The sequence below is a fragment of the Ceratotherium simum genome, chromosome 31 (assembly GCF_057802395.1).
Source record: "Ceratotherium simum simum isolate JZ-2026a chromosome 31, ASM5780239v1, whole genome shotgun sequence".
NCBI lineage: Eukaryota > Metazoa > Chordata > Mammalia > Perissodactyla > Rhinocerotidae > Ceratotherium > Ceratotherium simum.
The window spans coordinates 33,981,450-34,009,040 of record NC_141930.1 but is presented as its reverse complement, the minus strand read 5'-3'; the positions used below and the strand labels follow the sequence as shown (position 1 = coordinate 34,009,040).

At 38.0% G+C, this 27,591-nt stretch overlaps 1 protein-coding gene across 5 annotated transcripts in view; it reads left to right on the top strand.

Moving 5' to 3' along the window:
• SNTG1 (syntrophin gamma 1) overlaps nucleotides 1-27,591 on the top strand; it is a 334,797-nt gene that overhangs the window by 129,624 nt on the left and 177,582 nt on the right. For all 5 annotated transcript variants that reach the window (XM_087420584.1, XM_087420581.1, XM_087420583.1 and 2 more), the window contains exon 10: nucleotides 15,657-15,786. In XM_087420584.1, coding sequence (XP_087276710.1) covers nucleotides 15,657-15,786 — 130 coding nt within the window. The remainder of the gene's footprint in view (nucleotides 1-15,656; nucleotides 15,787-27,591) is intronic.

The following is a 27,591-nucleotide window of genomic DNA, read 5'->3' as shown; positions in this document are numbered from 1 at the left end:
CAAGGAACTTGACTATCTCTGGAACATTGTAAAAATCATTAAGCAATTATCATTGAAAGAGCAGATTCCAGTAAGCTTTAGGCTCAGATGAAAGATTTCTGATTGATATAATGAAAGGATGTGTATTTCTAAAACCAATAAAATTATTGAAAAAATAGGATAAAGACATACAATATGGTGTTTCTACTGGCTAGACACTAGATATTCAAGAGTTGGAAGGCAAGGCTATCTTCTTAGAAGGACATAAAAATAGGTGGGATTCAGGAATTGAAGAAGGACAGATGGACTGTGGAAGAGATGTTATGAGGAATAGGATTATCCAACTGAAAGAGATAAATAAAATGACTGCTAGGCACACAGGAAAATCTGCAATATATATATAATGCTGACTGCCATGAGGGTAGAAAGATAATAAAGGAGGATAGAGGAACTAAGAATCCTGATTCCCAGAGACCAATCATATTCAGACTCCTGTGCAGAAATTATTACTTTGCCAGAGAATCTTAACACATTAGGAAGAAAAGGCTATAACTTTAATTAAATTGAAGTTATTGAGGGCTGGGAATTAGTAAAATAGAAACAGCTGGAGGTCAAAATGACAGAAAATTTGGGGCCGGCCTGGTGGCATAGCGGTTAAGTGCACATGCTCAGCTTCCGTGGCCCGGGGTTCACAGGTTCAGATCCTGGGGGGCACTGACGCACCGCTTGTCAGGCCATGCTATGGCAGCATCCTATATAAAGTGGAGGAAGATGGGCACAGATGTTAGCCCAGGGCCAATCTTCCTCAGCAAAAAGAGGAGGATTGGCATCAGATGATACCTCAGGGCTGATCTTCCTCGCACACACACACAAAAAATGACAGGAAATTTTAGGTTGAGGAAAAAAACCACATAGTTGTTATGGATAAACAGGGAGCTCAGTCTAGGGAGGAATGCAGATATATCCTAAATAGATTTATGGGCATGGACAATTGGAAGGGGTAAAAAAGATGAAAATAATTAGTTAATTAGGTGGTGATGGAAAGGAAGAGCTTATAGTCAAAGAACAGAAATGTCAGAATTTAAGGCTAACAATGGAGCTGTCTTGAATGACAACCAGATCTCAACTTATCAAAAGCAGAAGAGTGCTAAAATAAAATGGCAATGGATATTTTTGCACATAGCAATTAAAGACTCAGAGCACTAGCACTGTCCTAGTACTATGAGCAATGGAAAGTAACACACACAGACCCTTTTCCATGGATGCAGTCTACTAAGAAAGAATGGTATGTAACAAATACACACACAGGTGGAATACCACAGAGAATGACTACTGCAATAAAGGAAGTAGGAAGACTGGAGCACTCATGGGGAAAAGATTCATTCTAAATACATGGGTTATAGAAAACATCGTGGAATAAGTGGCATCTCAATTATCTTTTAAAAATTTGAATTGGATTTTGATAGGTAAAAATAATTCAACCAACATTTTTAACCGATTTTCAGGCTTTAGGAAGTCTAGTCCACAGTCTTCAAAATACAATGTGATGAACCATTCATCAAGATAGACCATATTCTGGGCCATAAAACACACTGTAAAAATTTTAAGAGAATAGAAATCATACAGTGTCTGCTCTCAGAACACAATGGAGCTAAACTAGAAATAAATAACAGAAAGATAACAGGAAAACCCCAAAATATGTGGAAATTAAACAACTTCCTTTTAAATAACATGTGGCTCAAAGAAAAAACCTCAAGAGAAATGTTTTAAAAATTTTGAATGAATTTCTAAATGAAAATGAAAATACAACTTACCAAAATTTGTGGGATTCAGTGAAAGCAGTGCTTAGAGGGAAATTTATAGCACTGAATGCATATATCAGAAAAAGAAGAAAGATCAAAAATCCATAACCTAAGTCTACACCTTAGAAAACTAGGAAAAAAGAACAAATTAAATTCAAAGTAAACAGGAGAAAAGAAATAATAATTAGAGCACAAATCAATGAAAATTAAAACAGGAAATCAATAGAGAAAATCAATGAAACCAAACCAAAAGCTGGTTCTCTGAAAAGATTTATAAGAGGCTGGGAAGGTGGTGGTGTAGGAAAACTCTGAACTCACCTCCTCCCATGGACACAACAAATTTACAACTACCCTTGAAACAATTACCTGTGAAAGACCACTGGAAACTGGATGAAAAGAACCCCCATAACAAGGAACAGTGCTGACTGAGGTGGAAGAGGCAGAAATTCCTTTCTGGAGAGAAAAAAGCCACACTCCACCTACAGTGCTTCATGGCTGTCCAGGAGCAATCTTAAGGTATGAAGATTTCCCAGGAGGAACAGGGGATCTGAGTGGGAGAGCTCAGCCATGATAAGAAGCTTTTGAACTCAGCACAGCTGAGATGACTGTCATAACATTTGGCTTTGCCGGCTATTAAATAAAATGGGGAATACCCCCAGAAAAACTATTGAACATAAGAGAAAGAAAATTCTGCTCTTAAAGGGCCCATGCACAAATTCACTCATTTTGGAAAGCAACCTAAAATCACCAGAAAGAAAGGTGCACAGTCGTTTGGTGAAGAGACTCACTTGATAGGCTCTGGGCATCTTGATGAGGCAGGAGGCAGCTGGGACAACCTCCCCAGGGACTGAGACATTGGTAGTGGCCATTATTGTGACCTAGTACAGGTGTGCTGACACAGACACTGGCAGATGCCATTGGAGTTCTTCCCCTGGCCTGTTAGTGCAGGAGTGTGCTCCACCTACTAGAGCACTGACTTAATCCAGCTCAGCCAGGGCAGGCAGCCTGGCCTAGGGACTGGCCTCACCTGCCAGCAAACCTTAGGGCAACTTGTGGGCCCACATAGGCAGGGTGTATGGGATCTCTTTGGGGCAGGGCATGTGCAAGGGGCAGGCCTGTATCGGTGGAATGTGTGAGGCTTCTGCAGCAGGGCAAGTGGGTCCACTTCACTGGGGAGGGGTGTCTGCATGGGGTGGGACTGCATTGACCAGGGCTGTGGGCCTGTGGGTGGTGGGGCTTGTCAGCTGTAGCAGACTTGTGCTTCTCAAACAGCCACATGGGTGACCTGCCCTACCTTCCAAATCCTGAAACAATTGTGTGCTGCCACTCCTGGGGCTGACCCCACCCAGCTGCACTACTGAGAAAGCTGACAACAGCCTTGCAGGCTGGAGGCCTACAGCAATTGTAAGCCCCCAAGCCTAGCAACCAGCCATGCTGGGGGCCTCACTTAACGGAAAAACTGCAACAAGAATGTGCTATTAGACATTGCAGCCCACTGTGCTGGGGCTCCCCACACCCGATAAAGTGACTGAAGGGACTGTAGCAGCCGCACGAAGCTGATCATCACAACCACCTGTCCAGGGGGACAGCCTAGCCTCCCCAGGCACCTGGAGCAAGAGCAACCCTGCCACAACAGAAGGACACACGTACCCACACAGGGGACACTCCTGGAACATTGGGAACTGGTGACGAGAGGGAAGCACACTGCCAGACCTCATAAGGCATCTCTTACATAAGGCCACCTCTCCAAGATCAGGAGATGTAGCCGATATACCTAATACATAGAAATAAGCACAGACAAAGAGGCAAAATGAGGAGACACGGAAATATGTTCCAAATAAGGGAAGAGGACAAATCCTCAGAAAATAAACTAAATGAAATAGAGGTAAACAACCTATCTGATAAAGAATACAAATTAGTAGTCATGAGGATGCTCACTGATCTTGGTAGAAGAATGGATGAATATAGAGAGAACTTGACCAAACTGGAAAATAGAGAAAAGAATCAATCAGGGGCCCGCCCTGTGGGGTAGTGGTTAAGTTCAGCACCTTCTGCTTTGGCGGCCCAGCTTCATGGGTTCAGATCCCAGGTGCGCACCTATACCACTTGTCAGCCCACATATAAAGTAAAGGAAGATTGGCACAGATGTTAGCTCAGGGCTAATCTTCCCCAGCAAAAGAAAAAAAAGAGCCAATCAGAACTAACAATACAATAATGGAAATGAAAAATTCACTAGAGGGAATCAATAGCAGAGTAGATGATACAGAAGAACAGATCAGTGAGCTGGACAAAAGACTAGAGGAAATCACACAAGCTGAACAGAAAAAAGAAAAAAGAATTAAAAAGAATGAAGACAGTCTAAGGGACCTCTGGGACAATATCAGGTGCACTAACATCCATGTTATAGGTGTCGCAGAAGGAGAAGAGAGAGACAAAGCATCAGATAATCTATTTGAAGAAATAATAGCTGAAAACATTCTTAACCTAGGGAAGGAAACAGATATCCAGGAACAGGAAGCAAACATAGCACCAGACAAGATGAACCCAAAAAGGCCCACACCAAGACACATTATAATTTACTTGTCAGGAACTAAAGACAAAGAGAGAATCCTAAAAGCTACAAGAGAAAAGCAACAAGTTACATGCAAAGGAAATCCCATAAGACTATCAGCTGACTTCTCAGCAGAAACCTTACAGGCTAGAAGAGAGTGGCATGATATACTTAAAGTACTGAAAGGAAAAAACCTACAGCCAAGAATACGCTACCCAGCAAGGTTATCACTCAAAATGGAAGGAGAGAGAAAGAGTCTCCCAGACAAGCAAAAACTAAAGGAGTTTATCACCAATAAACCAGCCTTACAGGAAATGCTAATGGGACTTATTTAAGTGGAAAAGAAAAGACCACAAATAGGAATAAGAAACTTATTTAAAAAATAATAATAATAATAAAATCACTGGTAAAGGCAAATATTCAGTAAAGGTAGCATTTCAATCACCTATGAAGCTACTATGAAGGGCAAAAACAAAAATTATCTATTTCCATGATAAGAGAGTAAAGGATACACACACAAAAAAGAGGTTAAATATGATATCAAAAACATAAAATGTGGGAGGAAGGGAGTAAAAGAGTAGAGCGTTAAGCAAGAGGTCAAACTTGAGACCATCAACTTAATATAGACTTCTGTATACACAGGTAATTAAATATGAACTTCATAGTAATCACAAACCAGAAACCTATAATAAATAAACAAAAAACTAAGAGAAAGGAACTGAAACATAATACTAAAGAAAGCCATCACACCACAAGGGAAGAGAGCAAGAGAAGAAGAAAGGAACATCAAAGAACCACTAAAACACCCAGAAAAAAAGTAAAAATGTGGCAGTAAGTACATATTTATCAATAGGTACTTTAAACATCTATGGACAAAATGCTCCCATCAAAAGGCATTGGGTGGCCGATTGGATAAAAAAAACAAGACCAATAAAATGGTGCATGCAAGAGACACACTTCAGACCTAAAGACACTCACAAACTGAAAGTGAAGGAATGGAAAGAGATATTCCACACAAATGGCAATGAAAAGAAAGCTGGGATAGCAATATTTATATCAGACAAAATAGACTTTAAAACAAGAACTGTAACAAGAGACAGAGAAGGGCACTACATAACGATCAAGGGAACAATGCAACAAGAGGATATAACACTTATAGATATCTATGCACCTAACATGAGCACCTAAATATATAAAGCAATTATTAACAGACATAAAAGGAGAAATAGACAGCAACACAGTAATAGTAGGGGACTTTAACACTCCACTTACACCAACAGATAGATCATCCAAACAGAAAGTGAATAGGGAAACATTGGTCTTAAACAACTCAATAGACCAGATGGACTTAGTAGATCTATACAGAACATTCCATCCAAAAACTGCAGAATAGACATTCTTTTCAAATGCACATGGAACATTCTCCAGGATAGATTACATATTAGGCCACAAAATAAGTCTCAATAAATTTAAGAAGATTGATATAATACCAAGCATCTTTTCTGAACACAACAGTATGAAACTAGAAATCAACTACAGGAAGAAAATCAGAAAATCCATAAATATGTGGAGTTTAAACAAAATGCTACAGAACAACAATTGGGTCAATGAGTAAATCAAAGGAGAAATCAAATATACCTGGAGACAAACCAAAATGAAAATATGACATGCCAGAATTTATGGGATATAGCAAAAGTGGTTCTAAAAGGGAGGTTTATAACCATACAGGCCTACCTCAACCAACAAGAAAAATCTCAAATAAAGAATCAAGCAGTGCACCTAAGGGAATTAGAAAAAGAAGAACAAAAAAAGCCCAGATATCAGTAGAATGAAGGAAATAATAAAAATCAGAGCAAAAATTAAAATAGACACTAAAAAACAATAGAAAAATATCAATGAAACTAAGAGCTAGTTCTTTGAAAAGATAAACAAAATTGACAAACCTTTAGCTAGACACAACAAGAAAAAAAAGGGAGAAGCCTAAATAAATAAAATCAGAAATGAAAGAGGAGAAATTACAACGGATATCTAAGAAATACAAAAGATATTAAGAGAATACTGCAAAAAGCTAAACGCCAACAAATTGGATAATCTAGAAAAAATGGATAAATTCTTAGAATCATACAACCTTACAAAACTGAATCAAGAATAAATAGAGAATTCGAATAGACCACCCACTAGTAAGGAGATAGATACAGTAATCGAAAACCTCCCAAAAAATAAAAGTCCAGGACCAGACAGCTTCCCTGGTGAATTCTACCAAACAGTCAAAGAAGACTTAATACCTATCCCTCTCAAACTCTTCCAAAAACTTGAAGAGGAGGGGAAGCTTCCTAACTCATTCTACAAAGCCAACAACCATTATACCAAAACTAGACAAGGAAATTACAATCCAATATCACTGATGAACATCAATGCAAAAATCCTCAACAAAATATCTCAAATCACATACAACAATACCTTAAAAAGATCTATACCATGATCAAGTGGGATTTATTCCAGGGATGCAGGGATGGTTCAACATTTGCAAATCAATCAACATGATACACCACATTAACAAAATGAAGAATAAAAACCACATGATCATCTCAATAGGTGCAGAGAAAGCATTTGACAAGATACAGCATCCATTTATGATAAAAACTCTGAATAAAATGGGTATAGAAGGAAAGTACCTCAACTTGATAAAGGTCATATATGACAAACTCACAGCTAATGTCACACTCAGTGGAGAAAAACTGAATGCTATCCCTCTAAGAACAGGAACCAGACAAGGATGCCCACTTTCACCATTCTTATGGACAGCTAATTTTCAACAAGGCAGCCAAGAACATACAATGGAGAAAGGAAAGTCTCTTCAACAAATGGTGTTGGGAAAACTGGATAGCCACATGCAAAAGAATGAAAGTAGGCCATTATCTTGTGCCATACACAAAAGTTAACTCAAAGTGGATCAAAGATTTGAATCTAAGACCTGAAACCATAAAAATTCTAGAAGAAAACATAGGCAATATGCTCTTTGACATCAGTCTTAGCACCATATTTTCAAATACCATGTCTGACTAGGTACGGGAAACAATAGAAAAAACAAACAACTGGGACTACATCAAACTAAAAAGCTTCTGCACAGCAAAGGAAATCAGCAACAAAATGAAAGGACAACCTATTAATTGGGAAAAGATATTTGCAAACCATATATCTGATAAGGGGTTAATATCCAAAATATATAAAGTATTCATACATCTCAACAACAAAAAAACCCAAACTACCCAATTAAAAGATGGGCAAAAGATCTGAACAGACATTTTTCCAAAGAAGATATACAGATGGCCAACAGGCACATGAAAAGATTTTCAACATCACTAATTATTAGAGAAATGCAAATCAAAACTACAATGAGATATCACCTCACACCTGTAAGAATTGCTATAATTAACAAGACAAGAAGTAACAAGCGTTGGAGAGGATTTGGAGAAAAGGGAACTCTCGTACACTGCTGGTGGGAGTGCAAACTGGTGCAGCCACTATGGAAAACAGTATGGAGATTCCTCAAAAAATTAAGGATAGAACTACCATATGATCCTCCACTGCTGGGTATTTATCCAAAGAACATGAAAACACCAATGCATAAAGATATATGCACCCCTGTGTTCATTGTGGCATTATTCACAATAGCCAAGGCTTGGAAACAATGTAAGTGCCCATCAAGGGATGAATGGATAAAGAAGATGTGGTATATACACACAATGGAATACCACTGAGCCATAAAAAAAAAGACAAAATCTTGCCATTTGTGACAACATGGATGGACCTAAAGGGTATTATGCTAAGTGAAATAAGTCACAGGAAGAAAGTCAAATACTGTCTGATCTCACTCAAAAATAGAAGATAAAAGAAACAACAACAAAAACAAACACCTAGATACAGAGATTAGATTGGTGGTTACCAGAGGGGAAGGGGGAGGAGGGAGGGCAAAAGGGGTGACAGGGCACATGTGCATGGCGATGGATAGTAATTAGTCTTTGGGTGGTGAATATAATGTAATCTATACAGAAATTGAAATATAATGATGTACATCTGAAATTTGTATAATGTTATAAACCAATGTTACCTCAATAAAAATAATTTAAAGAAAAGAAAGGACTAATAAAATTGATAAGCCTCTAGCCAGGCTACTTAAAAAAAAAAAAAAAGAGAAAGAAAACAAGTTACTAATATCAGAAATGAATGAGGGAACACCGTTACAGATCTTATAGACATTAAAAAGATAATGCTAGAACACTATGAACAACTCTATGTCCACAAATTTGACAAACTAGGTGAGATGGACCAATTTCTTGACAGACACAAGAGGAAATAGACAATAGACAAACTGAATAAGACTGTATATGTTAAAGAAATAGAAACAATAATTAATAAACTTCCAAAGTGTAAAGCATCAGATCCAGTTGGGAATTCTACCAAACATTTAAGGAAAAGTTATACAAATTCTCTACAATCTCTTTCATAGGATGGAAGCAGAGGGAATACTTCCTAACTCATTCTATGAGACCAACATTACCCTAATCCCAAAACCACACAAAGACATTCAAGAAAAAAAAGAAATATGGACCAATATTTCTCATGAACATACATGCAAAAGTCCTCAACAAAATATTAGCAAATTGAATCCAACAATATATAAAAAGCATTATACACCACAACCAGATATTATTTATCTCAGCTATGAAAAACTAGTTCAATATTCAAAAATGAATGTCACTCATCAAATCAGCAGCATAAAGAAGAAAAATCACATGGTTATATAAATAGATGCAGAAAAACATTCCACAAAATACATCTATTCGTGATGAAAACTCTCAGTAAACCAGAAATAGAAGAAACTTCTTCAACTTGATTAAGAATATCTACAAAAAACTTACAGGTAACATCATACTGAATGGTGAGAAACTCAAAACTTTCCCCCTAAGATTAGCAACAAGGCAGGAATGTCCCCTCTCACCACTCCTATTCAACATTGTACTAGAAGTACTAGCTAATGAATAATGAAATAAGACAAGGAAAGAAAATAAAAGGGATACAGATTATTAAGGAAGAAATAAAACTCTCTTTGCAGATGACATGATCATCTATGTAGAAAATCAAAAAAGAATCAACAAAGAATTTCTGTAACTAATAAGTGACAATAGCAAGGATGCAGGATACAAATGTCAATCACTTTCCTATATACCAGCAATGAACTAGTGGAATTTGAAATTAAAAACACAATACCATTTACATTAGCACCCAAATACACCAGACACTTAGTTATAAATGTAAAAAATATAGAGAGAGGATCTATATGAGGAAAACTACAAAATTCTGATGAACAAAATTAAAGGAGAATTAAATAAATGGAGAGATATTCCATTTTCATGGATAAGAAGACTTGATTTTGCCAAGATGTCAGTTCCAACTTGATCTATAGATTGAATGCAATCCCAATTAAAACCCCAGCAAGTTATTTTGTGATTTTTTGGAGAGGCAAAAGACCCAGAATAGCCAACACAGTATTGAAGGAGAAGAACAATTAGAGGACTGACGCTACTTGACTTTAAGATTTACTGAAAAGCTACAGTAATCAAGACAGTGTGGTATTACAAAAGAGTAGAGAAATAAATCAATGGAACAGAATAGAGAGCCCAAAAATAAACTCACATAAATATAGTCAACTGATATTTGACAAACAAGCAAATGGTGCTGGAACAACCGGACATCCACGCGCAAAAAAATGAATCTAGACTCAGAACTTACATCCTTCACAAAAATTAACTCAAAATGGATTAGAGACTTGAAGGTAAAACAAAGACTTTTGAACTCCTAGAAGATAACCTGATGAGAAAACCTGGATGAAACTTGGGTATGGCAATGACTTTTTAGATATAACACCAAAGGCATCATCTATGTAAGAAATAATCGATAAGCTGAACTTCATTAAAATTAAAAGCTTCTGCTCTACAAAAGATAACATTAAGAGAATGAGAAGACAGGCTATAGACTGGGAGAAAGTACTTGCAAAAGACACATCTGATAAAAGACTATTATCCAAAATATACAAAGATCTCTGAAAACTTAACAATAAGAAAACAAACAACCCAACCAAAAAATAAGTCAAAAACCTTAGATACCTCACCAAGGAAGACATACAGATGAGAAATAAACATATGAAAAGATGCCCCACATCATATGTCATCAGGGAAATGCAAATTAAAACAAAAATGAGATACCACTACACACCTATTAGATTGGCCAATATCCAGAACGCTGATAACACCAAATGCTGATGAGAATGTGGAACAATAGGAACTCTCATTCACTGCTGGTGGAAAGGCAAAATGATACAGCCACCTTGGAAGACATTTAGTGGTTTCTTATGAAACTAAACATAACTCTTACCATATGATCCAGTAATCATGCTTCTTGGTATTTACCCAAAGGAGTTGAAACTTATGTCCACACAAACCTGCACATAAATGTTTACAGAAGCTTTATTCATAATTGCCAAAACTTGGAAGCTAGATGTTCTTCAGTAGGTGAATGTATAAACAAACTGTGATACATCTAGATAATGGAATATTATTCAGCACTAAAAAAGAAATGGACTATCAGGCCATGGAAAGACATGGGAGAAACATAAGTGCATAGTAATAAATTAAAGAAGCCAATCTAAAAAGGCTATCCATACCATATGATTCCAACTATGTGACATTCTAGAAAAGGCTAAACTATGGAGACAATAAAAAATCAGTGGTTGCCAGGGGCGGGGATGGCAGGGGGAAAGAAATGAAGAGGCAGAGGAAAGAGGATATTTAGGGCAGTGAAAATAATCTGTTTGATGTTATAGTGATGGATATATGTCATTATACATTTTTCCAAACTCATAGAATGTACAACACCAAGAGTGAACCCTAATGTCAACTATGGACTTTGAGTGATAATGATGTGTTGATGTAGGTTCATCAGTTATAACAAATGTACTATCTGGTGGGCGAAGTTGATAACGGGGGGCTATGCATGTGTGAGGTCAGGGAGTCTATGGCAAATCTTTTTTACCGTCCCCTCAATTTTGCTGTGAACCTAAATCTGCTCTAAAAGAAGTCTTAAAAATGTGAGGTGTGAGGGACAAAAGTTGCCATCTTCATTTTAGAGGTCAGAGAGTTATATAAAATTAAGTTACTTGAAATAACCTTATGGATAATAAATGGAGTGGGATAGAAGGGCATTTCAGACAAAAGAAGTACTGGGGTCCAGGAGACATAGTTGCATAAAAGCGCAGGGCTTATTTAGGGAATGATTAGTTATCATGTTTCAAATAATGAAACAGATTGGTGAATTTTAGCTTTCGAAAATAGGTAACAAAATGGTTTGGAAGAGCTCCTCATGTTCCTCACCAAACAGTTCAGCTTTTGAGCCTGAATGATAAAGAATGTGGTGAGGCAGTAAACCTAGGTAGCATACGTGGGGCGGAAACAATCCTGAATTTGCTGTTTGTGAACTGAACTCAATGAGAAATAGACTAAATTGCTGAAATCACTAACCTGATGTCTCTTTTTATTTTTTTCCTTTCTTTCATCACCTCCCCAAATAATTAATAACCAAATCAAGTAAATGGCCTATTTTCAACAACATTTGAGTCAATGTTCTCAGCTACAGAGATAGAGAATCACTTTCTCGAAACAGACTCTTATCATTGTCCATCTTGCATATATTGCGATACCCTTCTTACATGTCTCTTGCATCTTCTTCACCACCACAGAGAGATTTTTCTAAAATACAAATATGAGCCTTTTATTCCAATGCTTAAATGTTTCCACTGGCTCTCCCTGACTTTCAGGATTAAATGTTAACTCTCAAGGAGAAATGTTGTAGCATGGTTTGCAAAGCTCTTAATGATTAGGCTTTACTTTATCGCCAACTTCTCGACTTGCCATGTCCTCATTTGCACATTGCAACAAACCAAACAACCCACATTTCTCTCAACTTGTCCCGCTTTTCATGTTGCTGATATTTGTTTTTGGATTAATTATCTCTTGTCTAAAATGTGTGTTTTCCCGTTTCTCTTTCATCTAAACTCTTCAACCAATTAGATCCAAAACACTGGAGTAATTTTAACTCTACCCTCTCCCTCATATTCCATTAAAAAAGCAGTCATTAAACCACATCTTTTCTAATGTCTTTATAAATCCCTTGAGCTAATTGTTTCATTTTCACTCTCACTAGTACGTGTTTATTTCAGTTCCATAACATCTAATATTTTATCAGTTGTAATTGTCCTAACTGGTCTAACAGGACCACCCACTCCACACAAATCTGACCAGGGCAGCCCTCTGTATAAAGTTCAGCAGTGGTACCCCTGGACTTGAAGCTCCTTACATGACCTACAAAGCCCTCCTACTCCAAGCCTTCCTGCTTTTCCTGCTGATCTCCCACACTCCTCCTCATGGATGTGGCAATCCAGCCACTCCAAACTTGTATATTTTAGTCTCTGCAACTCTTGCTCCTTATGCTTGAAATGCCTTCTCTTTATGCCTTCTCCTATACACATCTCACAGATTTAACATCTTCCTACATATGCCTTTATATGGTATAAAATCAACAGTGAATCGGAAGTGTGTGTATATCTATATTATGTATAACTTATATTGAGAATTATTTGTGATTTTTTTATAGTGAGCAGTATATTTTCCTACAAAGGAAGGCTAAATTTGTATTTTTAATGAATAAACCTACATTGAAATTTAGCAACTTTTGAAAATAATTTTCGTTGCCGAAGCAATGACCAAGAATCCTTAGAAAAATATAAAAAAATATTAAGCAGAGTGTGGAAACAATAATCTGAACTCAAAACTTCATATTATCTAACTCTTTAATAAGGTAACATTTTTTCAGCAGATATGTGTGTGTATACTAAGAATCATAATTTTGTCTGAGTATCCTCAAGACTGCTACAAATGTTAAGGTGTAATGTCTCACAACACTAAATAGATGGGTATGGAATCTAGTGATTTCAGAAAGATGAAACAAAAGACTTTTTTTTTTCTATTACTGTTTATCTCAAGTAAAAGAATTACATTTTCTAAAAGCTACAAATAAAAACAAAAGCACTCCAGTTCTTCATAAGTGCTTGATGAAACAATAAGTCCCTGTGGAGACATTCTCACTAAATACTTCCAAATATTGCAATCAAAACGACATATTAATGGATTATTGATCGGAAAATTATTCATAGAGCTCCAATGATATGTGAAAGTGTTTGGATCCCACGAGTTACTCCATAAATACTTGTTAAATCTGTAAAGTTTATTATTCTCATTTTCCTTTAAGGGAAAGTGAGGCACAGCTAAGTGGCCTAATTTGCCTAATACTGTCATTTATTCAATAGTCTATAGAGGCAGACATATGACCCAGACCATCACCCGTCAGTCTTTTTAGTAAGAGGTCATATGTAAGCAAAAAAACAGCTCAACTACTTCACTTACATTCATGAAAGGGTTTCCATCAAGTCAACCTGAAAAGTTGAAACAGAATGTAAAAAGTAATATATATTAACATGTAAGCCTGGGTTTATAAAAAATTAGTCCCTCAGAATTAGTCTGTCTAGGAACTATGTAACATAAATCTGATTACATAGATGCAAATTTGATCTACTGTATTAACTTGAATCAGCAAAAAATATTAAGCTGCTATGATTCATTTAAAGCAGAGAGAAAAATATGTTCAAGACATGTTTTAATTTATGGTACATGAAGCAATGGTTATGATAATCAGAGAGCGGAAAGAAATGTATGTCCCTAAACTCAAATTAGTTCTCATTTTTTTGTGAATGGTTGAGCTCTGTCTGGATATTTTAAATGTCTCACTCACTACGAAATACCAAAATCAAAGCTAAGAAAGTCATGTAAAGTTATAATATTCTTTTCATGCTATGCATATTTTTTCTTGTCACAAATTCAAAGGAACATTATTTCAAAGAAATAGACAATAATTGTACTTCCTAAAGGCTTTTCATGTATTTTTCAGATAAAACAAAAAAGTATATTGAACACTTCCCTGTTATCAGATGAAAGAGCTTGGGCAAGGATATGAGTGCAAATTTCTCTTAAAATATTAATATTTAGATGAAGAGTCCCTTACAATCGAAAGGCTTTACCATGGACTAGTTTTATGGGAAGGGAGTGTGCCACAGGCCATATGCTCTGTGGGGGGTCCTTTGTTTGGGGAAGTGAAATCATGTCTAATATCCACAAATACCTAGTTACAAAACTCAGAAGAGACAGGAAAGGCATTTATTTGGATAAAAATACAGGATTTTTTACAATTTACATAGCCTTTGCTACTGAGCTATGGAATTTTTCTATTGTTTCATGGTTCGCTGAGATTTAAATATAGTTTGTGTATCTACTAAAGTGTATTGTGTTGCACAACAGAGTAATTCTCAAGCGTGAGGCGTTTAGCTAGTTTCCATTGATTTGGGGATTTTTATCTATTCCTGTCCATTAAGCTTATATCTAAATATATAAGAACTTGATACAGAAAAAAAATATGTCATTAAAACTGTAAGGAGCTGCTTTAAATTCAACAGCACTTTGGTAAACAATAGCACTTTGGTAAACAATTTAATTTTCTCTAACAACAAGTCAACAAAAGACCATAGGGTTATTTAGACTGGCCATTGCATTTTAAAGACAAGTTTGGATGTTATTGAAATGCACAACATTCCTATGAACTTAGAGGGTGAAAATTTAGACCCGAAGAGAAGCTCTGAAACTCTTGTCCCAAGCCATCTTTGAGAAGGTGAATAACTGAGATTGAAAGTGGTTTAACAACTGACAAAATGCTGCAACTCATAACATCAAGTGATTTTTTAAATGATGTTTAATATTTGTGCGGTTTTTTGTGATCTCTCCTTTGTAAATCAGAAAATGCTTTGAAAAATGTCCAGAGGAGATGACAATAGCCAAAATAATAGATAAACTTCTATGTATAATTTTACAGTAAACTGGGAAAAGAATCTTTCTAAAATGTTTTAGATATTCTTCTAAAGCCTCCCTAAATTTATCTGAAATTCAAGATGCTTTCTAGTAATTCAAAATTGTATGTTGCCTGAGTTCATCTTTAGTGTTCCATTTAAAAACAGAGATATTTGTAAAGAAAAGTAGGCAAATGTGAATTTGAAGCTGTATTCTCATTGTTTGAAAGAAGAGTTTTTCAACAGATACTATTTCAAGTTAAAAATAGATTAATGAGATGACGTTTTGATCTGATTTGTTCTGACATGTCCGCAGGCAGAATGCTTTTCAAGTCATTGCTGTGGACGGGGTCTGCAGTGGGATTATTCAGTGCCTCTCTGCTGAAGACTGTATTGACTGGCTACAAGCAATAGCAACTAATATTTCAAACCTCACAAAGCACAATGTAAGTAGTGATTCAAGGAATACCTGGCCATAGAGTCTCTCAGTCTTGGTAAATTTCTTCAGTATATATATACCTAACTTTGCATCAACTGCTTGGTGTTTATCTAAGAACATCCATCATGAAAGCTATTCTAGAATACTTATTGAAAGAAAATCACTTTATCCTGAGTGTTTTAGCCCAATTTATCAGTTCAAGAATACTTTCAAATGTAGGTTTCCATTCACAAACATCCTAAACATATACATTAATTAAATAAGTGAAAATATATATTTAACATGTAACCACTAAATATGTATGTATAAAAGCATTCTGGACTAAAACAGTACTGAGTTCAAGAGAGCATTATCAGTTTTCCCTTAGTGATTTTAGAATTGCAGCTAGACATGTCTGAAGGGGTGGGCAGGGAGGGTGAAAGGAGTTAGCACAGAGATTGAAGGCCTTACCTGGGACTACGCTGGTACAGGAACAGTCAGAAGATATCATTGTGGGGTCCGGTAACTCCAACATTAGAGCTATGTCTCTATTGTTAGTAACGGCTTCTCTACTTTTTCTCCTTCTACTCAACCTTTTCTCCTTTCCCCTCCTGTCTCTTTATTATCACTATCCTCTCGTTATCACTATTCTTTAATAAGCTAATCAACCCTTTCTCCCATTACTTCCAGGGAAAGTATAGTCTAACAAAATATGCAAAACCGTAAACCTCCTTCATTGAGTATTGATATAGATCATTAAAGATTATTTGACCTTAACTAAAGATTATTCTGTTTAAAAAAATGCTAGATATCATCCATGCCTTTGTCTTAATATTATCCTCTGTCTACAACTGTTGCCTGCCATGTTGGAGTATTTGAGAAGTCCTGAGGAAAATTCGGAGGTCTAATGTACAAACGGTCAAGCAGAAATACGTAACTCTTTCATTGACTTGTGAACATGTAAAACTGTCCTCACATAAATAACCCTCCAGACCCAAATATCTTTGCACAGATTTTGCTTTGAAATCTAAGAAAGAGTATGGCAAATAGTTTTCTCTTAAAAACAGTAGGACTGTCAGCCATTAAAGACAACAGTACTGTCATAAATAGTAGTGCAGAAATCTCCTACGTGGATGTCGAAGGGATTATCTGGGAGTGGAATCGATAGGCATGGGATATGTACATGTTCACTTTTTCCCAGTAATGCCAAATGTTTTCCAAGTGGCCGTGCAATTTACCCCCTTCCTCTCAGTGACTGACAGGACTCTTTCTCCAGACCTCCTCAACACTTGGTATCATCCTGTCTTTTTAATTTGGGGTTATATGGTATGTGTGAAATTGTGTCTCATTGTGGTGTTAATAAATGCAGGTGGATTTTTTTCTTGGTTCTTGAATAGGTACAACTACAACAAGCCTTACCCAGGAACATCACTCAAGAAGGAGGCCTGGCCTGGGCATGTCTGGCTTGGGCAAGAGTGACCCCCCTAACACTCAATCTTTGCTAATCTGGTAATCTGGTAGTATCATCATATTAGAATTACAAGAGATGACAACAGATTTCAGATTGACAAAAAAAAATGCAGTGCTTTTCTAAGGATCATTCCTCTCCTTCTCATTAACTCTTGATTATCACCTTGTGAGAGAAAACCAAAGAGAGAGAGGACGTGGCTAAGCCACACCTGGATTCCTGACATACAGAAAATATGAGAATAGTAAATGTTTTAAGTCACTAAGTGTTGGAGTTACGTTATACAGCAATAGGGAACAAACTTGGCAGCTTAAAACAACATAAATTTATCCTCTCACAGTTCTGGAAACCAAAAGTCCAAAATCAAGGTCTCATCGGGGCTGTGTTCCCTCTGGAGGCTCTGGGGGAGAATCCTTCCTTTCCTCTTCCAGCTTCTGGTGGCTGTCAGCATTTCTTGGCTTCCCTGGCTCATGAGCACATCACTCCAGTCTCTGCCCCTAGGTTCACATCACCTCTTTTTCTGGTGTCTCTTACATGTGAGAGGACACTTGTCAATGGATTTAGGGCCCACTCAGATAATCCAGGATGATCGCATCCCAAGATCTTTAACTTAATTACATCTGCAAAGATTCTTTTTCCAAATAAGGAAACATTTGCAAGTTCCAGGGATTTGACATAGATACCTTTTTTGGGAGTGGGGAGAAGGTGTTTTTTTGCCTACCATAAGAATTAATATGGCAGACAAGCAGCATGCTCAAAGTCAGACATTAAGTTCTGTCTTATCTTCCTTGGCAGTGTCTTTATATCAGTTGAGTTTCTAGTCTTTATTCTGCGCTGCGTGGGGGTAAGCCCAGAACGTCCCTCCGTGCACACGTGGGAGTGGGAGTCCTCTTCTCCCACTTGCTTCTCCCTGGAATTTTCTCTCACTCTGGCTGCCAGGGAGTCGCTGTCCTTGATCTTTCCAGAACGTTAGTGTGTCTCTCAGAGTTTAGCCTCTGCATTGTGACATTTTCTCATGACTTGGCTCTCCTTCACGGCGAAGTAGCACAGAAAACAAGAGAGAAAGAATAATGCGGGTCCCTCCTATGAGGGGACCCATGTTCCTCGTCCCCTTGTTCTGAGCAGTGGTTTCTCTCGGGGATTCCAGGTGCTCACGCTGCCGCCACCTCCATGGCAGCAGCTGCTTGATCGTGTGGCCTTCGGACAGAGTCAGGAACAGAAAGACAACGTGTCATGCGTGGTCTTCCCAGATCCCAGACTCACAGGGGGCCCTTCCCAGGCCTCTGCTCAGAACACGGGCTTTTCTCCCAGTTTTGCTGGTCATGATCTATGTCTTGATTTCATGTCAACTCTGGGAGATAAAGGAAGCAAAAACAAGATAAAAAGAGGGCGGGGGGAAGCCACTGCAATCATAATAGTCATTATTCAACGTTAACTTCTCTCCCCAGAGTCCTTGATATTATTTTCTTTAAAGACTTTTAAGCTAGGTGCCTTTTGTATTTTGTCCAGCGTATTTAGTTGTGATCAGTGGGAGAAACAGGCTGCAGGGGCCTTATTTCTTCTTGGCTAAAACTGGAATCAATAGCTACTTTTAATAGAAATAAAGGTAGGCAAAGGACAATCGAAAGATATTTGCAATATATTAAAATAAAATGACAATCCTATCTTGACATACATTAGAAATATACCTTATGAATCACGATAAAATTAAGTTGTTTTCAGTCAAATAAAAAGATACAGAAAACTCAAGACGAACAGTCATTCAATAAAGGAAATATTGGGGCTGGCCCTGTGGCGTAGCGGTTAAGTGCATGCACTCTGCTGCTGGCAGCTGGGGTTCAGATCCCGGGCGCGCACCAACACACAGCTTGTCAGGCCATGCTGTGGCAGCGTCCCACATAAAGTGCAGGAAGATGGGCACGGATATTAGCTCAGGGCCAGTCTTCCTCAGCAAAAAGAGGAGGATTGGCGTGGATGTTAGCTCAGGGCTGATCTTCCTGACAAAAAAAATTAAAAAATAAAGGAAATATTGAATGATATTATTTTTTATTTTATTTTTTTATTGGTCATAATAGTTTTTAACATTGTGAGATTCCAGTTGTACATTATTATTTGTCAGTCACCACATAAATGCACCCCTTCACCCCTTGTGCCCACCCCCCAACTCACTTCCCCCTGGTAACTGCCAAACTGTTCTCTCTGTCCATGTGTTAGTTTATATTCCACATGTGACAGAGGTCATACAGTGTTTGTCTTTCTCTGTCTGGCTTGTATCACTTAACATAATACCCTCCAGGTCCATCCATCTTGTTGCAAATGGGATCATTTTGTCTTTTTTTATGGATGAGTAGTATTCCATTGTATATATATACCACATCTTCTTAATCCAATCATCTGTTGATGGACACTTGGGTGGCTTCTATGTCTTGGCTATAGTGAATAATGATGCAATGAACATAGGGGTGCATAAGCCTCTTTGGATTGTTGATTTCAAGTTCTTTGGATAAATACCTGGAAGTGGGATGGCTGGATCATAAGGTATTTCTATTTTTAATTTTTTGAGGTATTTCCATACTGTTTTCCATAGTGGCTGCACCAGTTTGCATTCCCACCAGCAGTGAATGAGGGTTCCCTTTTCTCCACTTCCTCCCAACATTTGTCATTTTTTGTCTTGGTGATTACAGCCATTCTCACTGGTGTAAGGTGATATCTTAGTGTAGTTTTGATTTGCATTTCCCTGATGGTTAGTGATGTTGAACATCTTTTCCTATGCCTATTGGCCATCTGGCCATCTGTATATCTTCCTTGGAAAAATGTCTGTTCACATCCTCTGCCCATTTTTTGATTGGGTTATTTGTTTTTTTGTTGTTCAGATGTGGGAGTTCTTTATATATCATGGAGATTAACTCCTTCGCAGATATATGGTTTGCAAATATTTTCTCCCAGCTGGTGGGTTGTCTTTTCATTTTGATCTTGGTTTTCCTTGCCTTGCAGAAGCTCTTTAGTCTGATGTCAAGTTTCACTTGTTCATTTTTTCTTTAGTTTCCCTTGTCTGAGTAGACATGGAATTCGAGAAGACCCTTTATGACCAATGATGAATAGTGTACTGCCTACATTTTCTTCCAGGACTTTTATAGTTTCAGGTCTCACCTTCATGTCTTGGATCCATTTTGAGTTAATTTTTGTGTATGGTAAAAGCAGATGGTCTACTTTCATTCTTTTGCAAGTGGCTGTCCAGTTTTCCCAGCACCATTTATTGAAGATACTTTCTTTTCTCCATTGTATGTTTTTTGCTCTTTTGTTGAAGATTAGCTGCCTGTAGATGTGAGGTTTTATTTCTGGACTTTCAATTCTGTTCCATTGATCTGTGTGTCTGTTTTTGTGCCAGTACCATACTGTTTTGATTACTATAGCTATGTAGTATATTTTGAGGTCAGAGATCGTGATGCCTCCAGCTTTGTTCTTTTCTCTAGATTGCTTTAGCTATTCGGGGTCTTTTGTTGCCCCATACGAATTTTAGGATTCTTTGTTCTATTTCCGTGAAGAATGTCATTGGGATTCTGATTGGGATTGCATTGAATCTGTAGATTGCTTTAAGTAGTATGGACATTTTAACTATGTTCATTCTTCCAATCCATGTACATGGGATATCTTTCCATTTCTTTATGTCATCATCGATTTCTTTCAATAATGTCCTATAGTTTTCATTGTATAGGTCTTTAACCTCCTTGGTTAACTTTATTTCTAGATATTTTATTCTTTTTGTTGTGATTGTAAATCGGATTATATTCTTGAGTTCTCTTTCCATTAGTTCATTGCTGGAGTATAGAAATGCAACTGATTTTTGTAAGTTGATTTTGTACCCTGCAACTTTGCTGTAGTTGTTGATTATTTCTAATAATTTTCTGATGGGTTCTTTAGGGTTTTCTATATATAAAGTCATGTCATCTGCAAACAGTGAGAGTTTCACTTTTTTATTGCATATTTGGATTCCTTTTATTCCTTTTTCTTGCCTAATTGCTCTGGCCAAAACCTCCAGTACTATGTTGAATAACAGTGGCAAGAGGGGGCACCCTTGTCCTGTTCCTATTCTCAGAGGGATGGCATTTTTCCCCATTGAGTATGATGTTAGCTGTGGGTTTGTCATATATGGCCTTTATGATGTTGAGGTACTTTCCTTCTATACCCATTTTGTTGAGAGTTTTTACCAAAAATGGATGTTGGATTTTGTCAAATGCTTTCTCTGTATCTATTGAGATGATCATGTGGTTTTTATTCCTCATTTTGTTAATGTGGTGTATCACATTGATTGATTTGCAGATGTTGAACCATCCCTGTGTCCCTGGTATAAATCCCACTTGATCGTGGTGTATGATCTTTCTAATGTATTGCTGTATTCAGTTTGCCAATATTTTGTTGAGGATTTTTGCATCGATGTTCATCAGCGATATTGGCCTGTAATTTTCTTTTTTTGTGTTGTCCTTGTCTGGTTTTGGTATCAGGGTGATGTTGGCTTTGTAGAAGGAGTTAGGGAGCTTCCCCCACTCCTCAATTTTTGGAAGAGTTTGAGAAGGATAGGTATTAGGTCTTCTTTGAATGTTTGGTAGAATTCACCAGGGAAGCTGTCTGGTCCTGGGCTTTTATTTTTGGGGAGGTTTTTGATTACTGTTTCAATCTCCTTACTGGTGATTGGTCTATTCAAATTCTCTACTTCTTCTTGATCCGGTTTTGGAAGGTTGTATGATTCTAAGCATTTATCCATTTCTTCCAGATTGTCTAATTGGTTGGCATATAGCTTTTCATAGTATTCTCTTATAATCTTTTGTATTTCTGAGGTGTCTGTTGTAATTTCTCCTCTTTCATTTCTGATTTTACTTATTTGTGCCTTCTCTCTTTTTTTCTTGGTGAGTCTAGCTAAAGGTTTGTCAATTTTGTTGATCTTTTCAAAGAACCAGCTCTTGGTTTTATTAATTTTTTCTATTTTTTTTGGTCTCTATTTCATTTATTTCTGCTCTGATTTTTATTATTTCCCTTCTTTTACTGATTTTGGGCTTGGTTTGTTCTTCTTTTTCCAGTTCCTTTAGGTACATTGTTAGATTCTTTATTTGAGATTTTTCTTGTTTGTTGAGATAGGCCTGTATTACTATAAACTTCCCTCTCAGAACCGCTTTTGCTGTATCCCATAATTTCTGGCATGTCGTATTTTCATTTTCATTTGTCTCCAGGTATTTTTTGATTTCTTCTTTGATTTCTTCATTGACCCAGTTGTTGTTCAGTAGCATTTTGTTTAATCTCCACGTATTTGTGGCTTTTCTGATTTTCTTCCTATAGCTGATTTCAAGTTTCATACTGTTGTGGTCAGAAAAGATGCTTGGTATTATTTCAGTCTTCTTAAATTTATGGAGACTTGTTTTGTGGCCTAATACGTGATCAATCCTGGAGAATTTTCCATGTGCATTTGAAAAGAACGTATATTCTTCGGTTTTAGGATGGAATGCTCTGTATAGATCTACTAGATCCATCTGTTCTAGTGTATCATTTAAGGCCAATGTTTCCTTATTGATCTTCTGTTTGGATGATCAATCCGTTGGTGTAAGTGGAGTGTTAGAGTCCCCTACTATTATTGTGTTACTGTCTATTTCTTTTTTTTTTAATTTTTTGTTTATTGCAGTAACATTGGTTTATAACATTGTAAAAATTTCAGGTGTACATCATTATACTTCTATTTCTGCATAGATTACATCATGTTCACCACCAAAATACTAATTACAACCCCTCACCACACACATGTACCAAATTATCCCTTTCACCCTCCTCCATCCCCCCTTCCCCTCTGGTAACCACCAATCCAATCTCTGTCCCCATGTGTCTATTTCTGATTTTATGTCTGTTAATAATTGCTTTATATATTTAGGTGCACCTACATTGGGTGCGTAGATATTTACAAGTGTTATATCCTCTTGTTGGATTGTTCCCTTGATCATTATGTAATGCCCTTCTTTGTCTCTTTTTAAACTTTTTGTTTTAAAGTCTATTTTGTCTGATATGAGTACTGCTACCCCAGCTTTCTTTTCATTGCCATTTGCATGGAGTATCTTTTTCCATCCCTTCATTTTCAGTTTGTGATTGTCTTTAGGTCTGAAGTGTGTCTCTTGTATGCAGCATACATATGGGTCTTGTTTTTTTATCCAATCAGCTACCCTATGCCTTTTAATTGGAGCATTTAGTCCATTGATGTTTAAAGTAGCTATTGATAAGTATGTACTTATTGCCATTTTTTAACTTTTGTTTGTCTCAGTGTTTTAGTAGTTCTTCTCTGTTCCTTTCTTCTTCTATATAGAATTGATAGTCTCTTTAGTTTGACATCTGTCTGAAAGCTCTACTCTTTAACTCCCCTCCTCCCTCCTTTTATGTTTTTGATATCATATCTAACCTCTTTTTTGTGCATTTGTATCCATTACCCTCTTATCACGGAAATAGATAATTTTTCCTATTTGTGATCTTCTCTTTTCCCCTTAAATCAGTCCCTTTAACATTTCTTTTAGCACTGGTTTCTTGGTGACAAACTCCTTTAATTTTTGCTTGTCTGGGAAATTTTTGATCTCTCCTTCCATTCTGAATGATAACCTTGCTGGGTAGAGTATTCTTGGCTGTAAGTTTTTTCCTTTTAGCACTTTAAATATATCATGCCATTCTCTTCTAGCCTGTAAGGTTTCTGCTGAGAAGTCAGCTGATAGCCTTGTGGGGTTTCCTTTGTATGTAACTTGACTTTCTCTTGCTACTTTTAGGATTCTCTCTTTATCTTTAATTCTGGACATTTTGATTATGATGTGTCTTGGTGTGGGCCTCTTTTGGTTTATCTTGTTTGGGGCTCTCTGTGATTCCTGTACCTGGATGTCTGTTTCCTTCCTTAGGTTAGGGGAGTTTTCATCTATTATTTCTTGAAATAGATTCTCTGCCCCTTTGTCTCACTCTTCTCCTTCCGGGACACCTATAACACGGATGTTAGTGCGCTTGATATTGTCCCGGAAGTCCCTTAGACTGTCCTCACTCTTTTTAATTCTTTTCTCTTTTACCTGTTCAGCTTGGGTAATTTCTTTCATCCAGCTCACAAATCCATTCTTCTGCTTTTGAGTCCCTCTAGTGAATTTTTCATTTCCAGTATTGTATTCTTCATTTCTGATTGGTTCTTTTTTATATCTTCCATTTCTTTGTTGACATTCTCACTGAGTTCATCTATTCTTCTCCCCACATCAGTGAGCATCCTTAACACTTTTCCTTTGAACTCTCTGTCGGGTAGGTTGCTCATTTCTGTTTCACTTAGTTCCTTTTCTGGGGTTTTGTCCTGTTCCCTTACTTGGAATGTATTCCTTTGCCTCCTCATTTTGCCTCTTTCCCTGTGCTTGTGACTACGTATTAGGTAGGTCAGCTTCGTCTCCTGCTCTTGGATAGGTGATCTTATGTAAGTGATGGCTTAGAAGGCCTGCCGTGTGCTTCCCTCAGTTCTCAATGTTCCAGGAGTGACCCCTATGTGGGCTACGTGTGTTCTTCTGTTGTGGCCTGTTTGCTCTCCCTATAGGTGCCCAGGGAGGCCAAGTTATGCTCCTGGCCAGCTGTTGTAATGCTCAGCTGCTTGTAGTTATTGTGGGTCCTTCCGTCTCTTTATCGGGTGTGGGGAGCCCCAGCACAGTTGGCTGCAAGTTCTAATACCACATTTGTGTTGCAGTATTTCTTTTAAGTGAGTAGGCCCCCAGCGTGGCAGGTTGTTAGGCTCAGGGCATTACAATTGCTATAAGCCTCCAGCCTTTAGGTCTCTTGTCAGCTCTCTGAGGATTGCAGCTGGGTGGGGCTGGCCTCAGGCACGGGAGCACCCAATTGTTTCAGGCTTTGGAAGGTGGGGCAAACCCCCTATGTGGGTCTTTGAGAAGCACAAGTCTTCTGCAGCTGACAAGCCCTACCGCCCACAGGTCCACAGACACAGTCAGTACAGTCCTGCCCTGTGTGTGTGCCCCGACCTCGTGAAGCAAACCCAGTCTCTCCACTGCGGGAGCCCCACACACTCCACCACTGCCCCACACTCTCCACCCACTCCTTGTGCCCACCCTGCCCAACTGAAGTTGGCTCAGTTGCCAGGCTGCAGAGAATCCAGTCAGAAATCTATGCAGGCCCACAAGTTGCATGAAGGTTTGTTGTTGGGTGTGGCCAGTCGCTAGGGTGGGCTGCCTGCCCTGGCTGAGCTGGATTAAATCGGTGCTCTAGCGGGTGGGGCAGACTCTGGGCTAGCAGGCCCCCGGGAGAACTCCAACGGCGTCTGTGTCAGCACGCCCACACTGGGCCACAACAATGGCCACCGCCAATGTCCCAGTCCCTGGAGAGGTCTCACCTCTCACTGAGATGCACACAGGGCCTATCAGGTGAGTCTCTTTTCACCAAAGCACTGTGCACCTTTCTTTCTGGTGATTTTAGGATGCTTTCTGGAACGGGTGAGTTTGCGCGTGGGCCCTTTAAGAGCTGGTTTTAATTTCTTTGTGAACCAGCTTTTCTGGGGGTACTCCCCAATGTTTTAGTAGCAGGCAAAGTCAGATATTATGCCACTTGTCTCGATTGTGCTGGGTCCACAAAATGCCCACAGCAGGGGCGCTTCCCGGCTCAGGGCCCCCTCCTCCAGTGAGGGACCTGTGGGCTGCTCCCGGGCTGCCGTGAGGCGCTACGGCTTGTAAATGTGGCGTTTTTCCTCTCCGGAAGGGAGTTTCTCCCTCTTCTACCTCAATTAGGATTGTCCTTTGTTGCAGTAGTTCCTCTTATCCAGTTTTCAGTTCTGTCTCAGGGGTAATTTTTCCACGAGTAGTTGTAAATTGGCCGTGTCTGCGGGAGGAGGTGAGTTCAGAGTCTGCCTAGGCCGCCATCCTGACTTTCTCTCCTGAATGGTGTGTTTTTAAGCAAAGAAAAATAATGCTGGATACAGGCTGGACATGTGAAAAGGAATGAGTAGTAAGGAAAACGATAAGCATGTGAATGAATCTAGATGAACACTGTACAAAACAGTAATAATTTTTTCTTGAGGTATTTGGATAAATAGATTTAAAATACATCAAAAGCAATATCATATATGTCCAAAGGAAGTAAACATATTTAATGTTAAACTCTAACATGTCAAAAATAAATGTTTTGGGGGCTGGCCCAGTGGCATAGTGGTGAAGTTTGCACACTCTGCTTCTATGGCCTGGGGTTCACAGGTTCAGATCCCAGGTGCAGACTTATGCATCGCTTATCAAGCCATGCTGTGGCAAGCTTCCCACATAAAAAGTAGAGGAATATGGGAATGGATGTTATCCCAGGGCCAATCTTCTTCAGCAAAAAAAACGAGGATTGGCAACAGATGTTAGTTCAGGGCTAATCTTCCTCACACACACACACACACAAAAATAGATGTTTTATTTACTATAAGAAACCCTAACTTAATAGCATGTGTAACTTCCAAATTAACAAAGGAATAGTAGGAAAATAATGTTAATATAGTAAAAGAAGGCCACAAAAAGAAAAGGAAGGAAAAATAAAATAGAACAAGTTGGACAAGTATGAAGAACATAGTAGATGGTGATTTAACTCCAAAAATATTAAGTATTAACGGTAGATTTGAATGGATCAAACTGTCTAGTTATTGTCAGACTGGACAGCAACAATATCAACAACAATACCATCCATATATTTCTTACAACAGAAAGTTTAAAATGAAGATGTTAAAAGGATGAAAGTAAAAGTATAGAAAAATACAGTGCAAACAAAAATTAAAGGTGTGGGAGCTTTATTAATATCAGGCAAAGTGGACTTTATGGCAAACATATTACTACAGATAGAGAGGGTCACTTCATAATAATACAAAGTTTAATTCACTAGGTAGAGGAAACAAATGCAAATACTGAGGTCACTTGGAATCTAAAGTGCCTACTACATGGGATTGAAAAAATAGACTGAAAAGAAAGAAAAAAAAAGTGCTGCCTCAGAGCTGGAACCACAAACTAGTTAAGGCATATTTATGAGGAAGAGGAAAGAAATGTAATGGATTGTGAAATCACAAAGCAGAAATAAGAGATTCAGGCTACCTCTTCATTGTAGCCTGTAGAGAGTCACTGTCACGTTCTTCCACCACATGCAAGCAGAAGTCCCCCACTGGACTGTTCCCTGAGGCTGGAGTGAGTCTGGGATGCCTCCCCAACCTAAGCTGGGGTGGAGCTCACGTCATCGCTCAGCTTCTCTCACTGGGATTCCTTAGGGCCAAGATAGTTCTGCTAAGATTCTCACCATCCAACACTCATCCCACTTTTACTCTTTAAATGTTATCTGTGACACATAAAAATGGATACC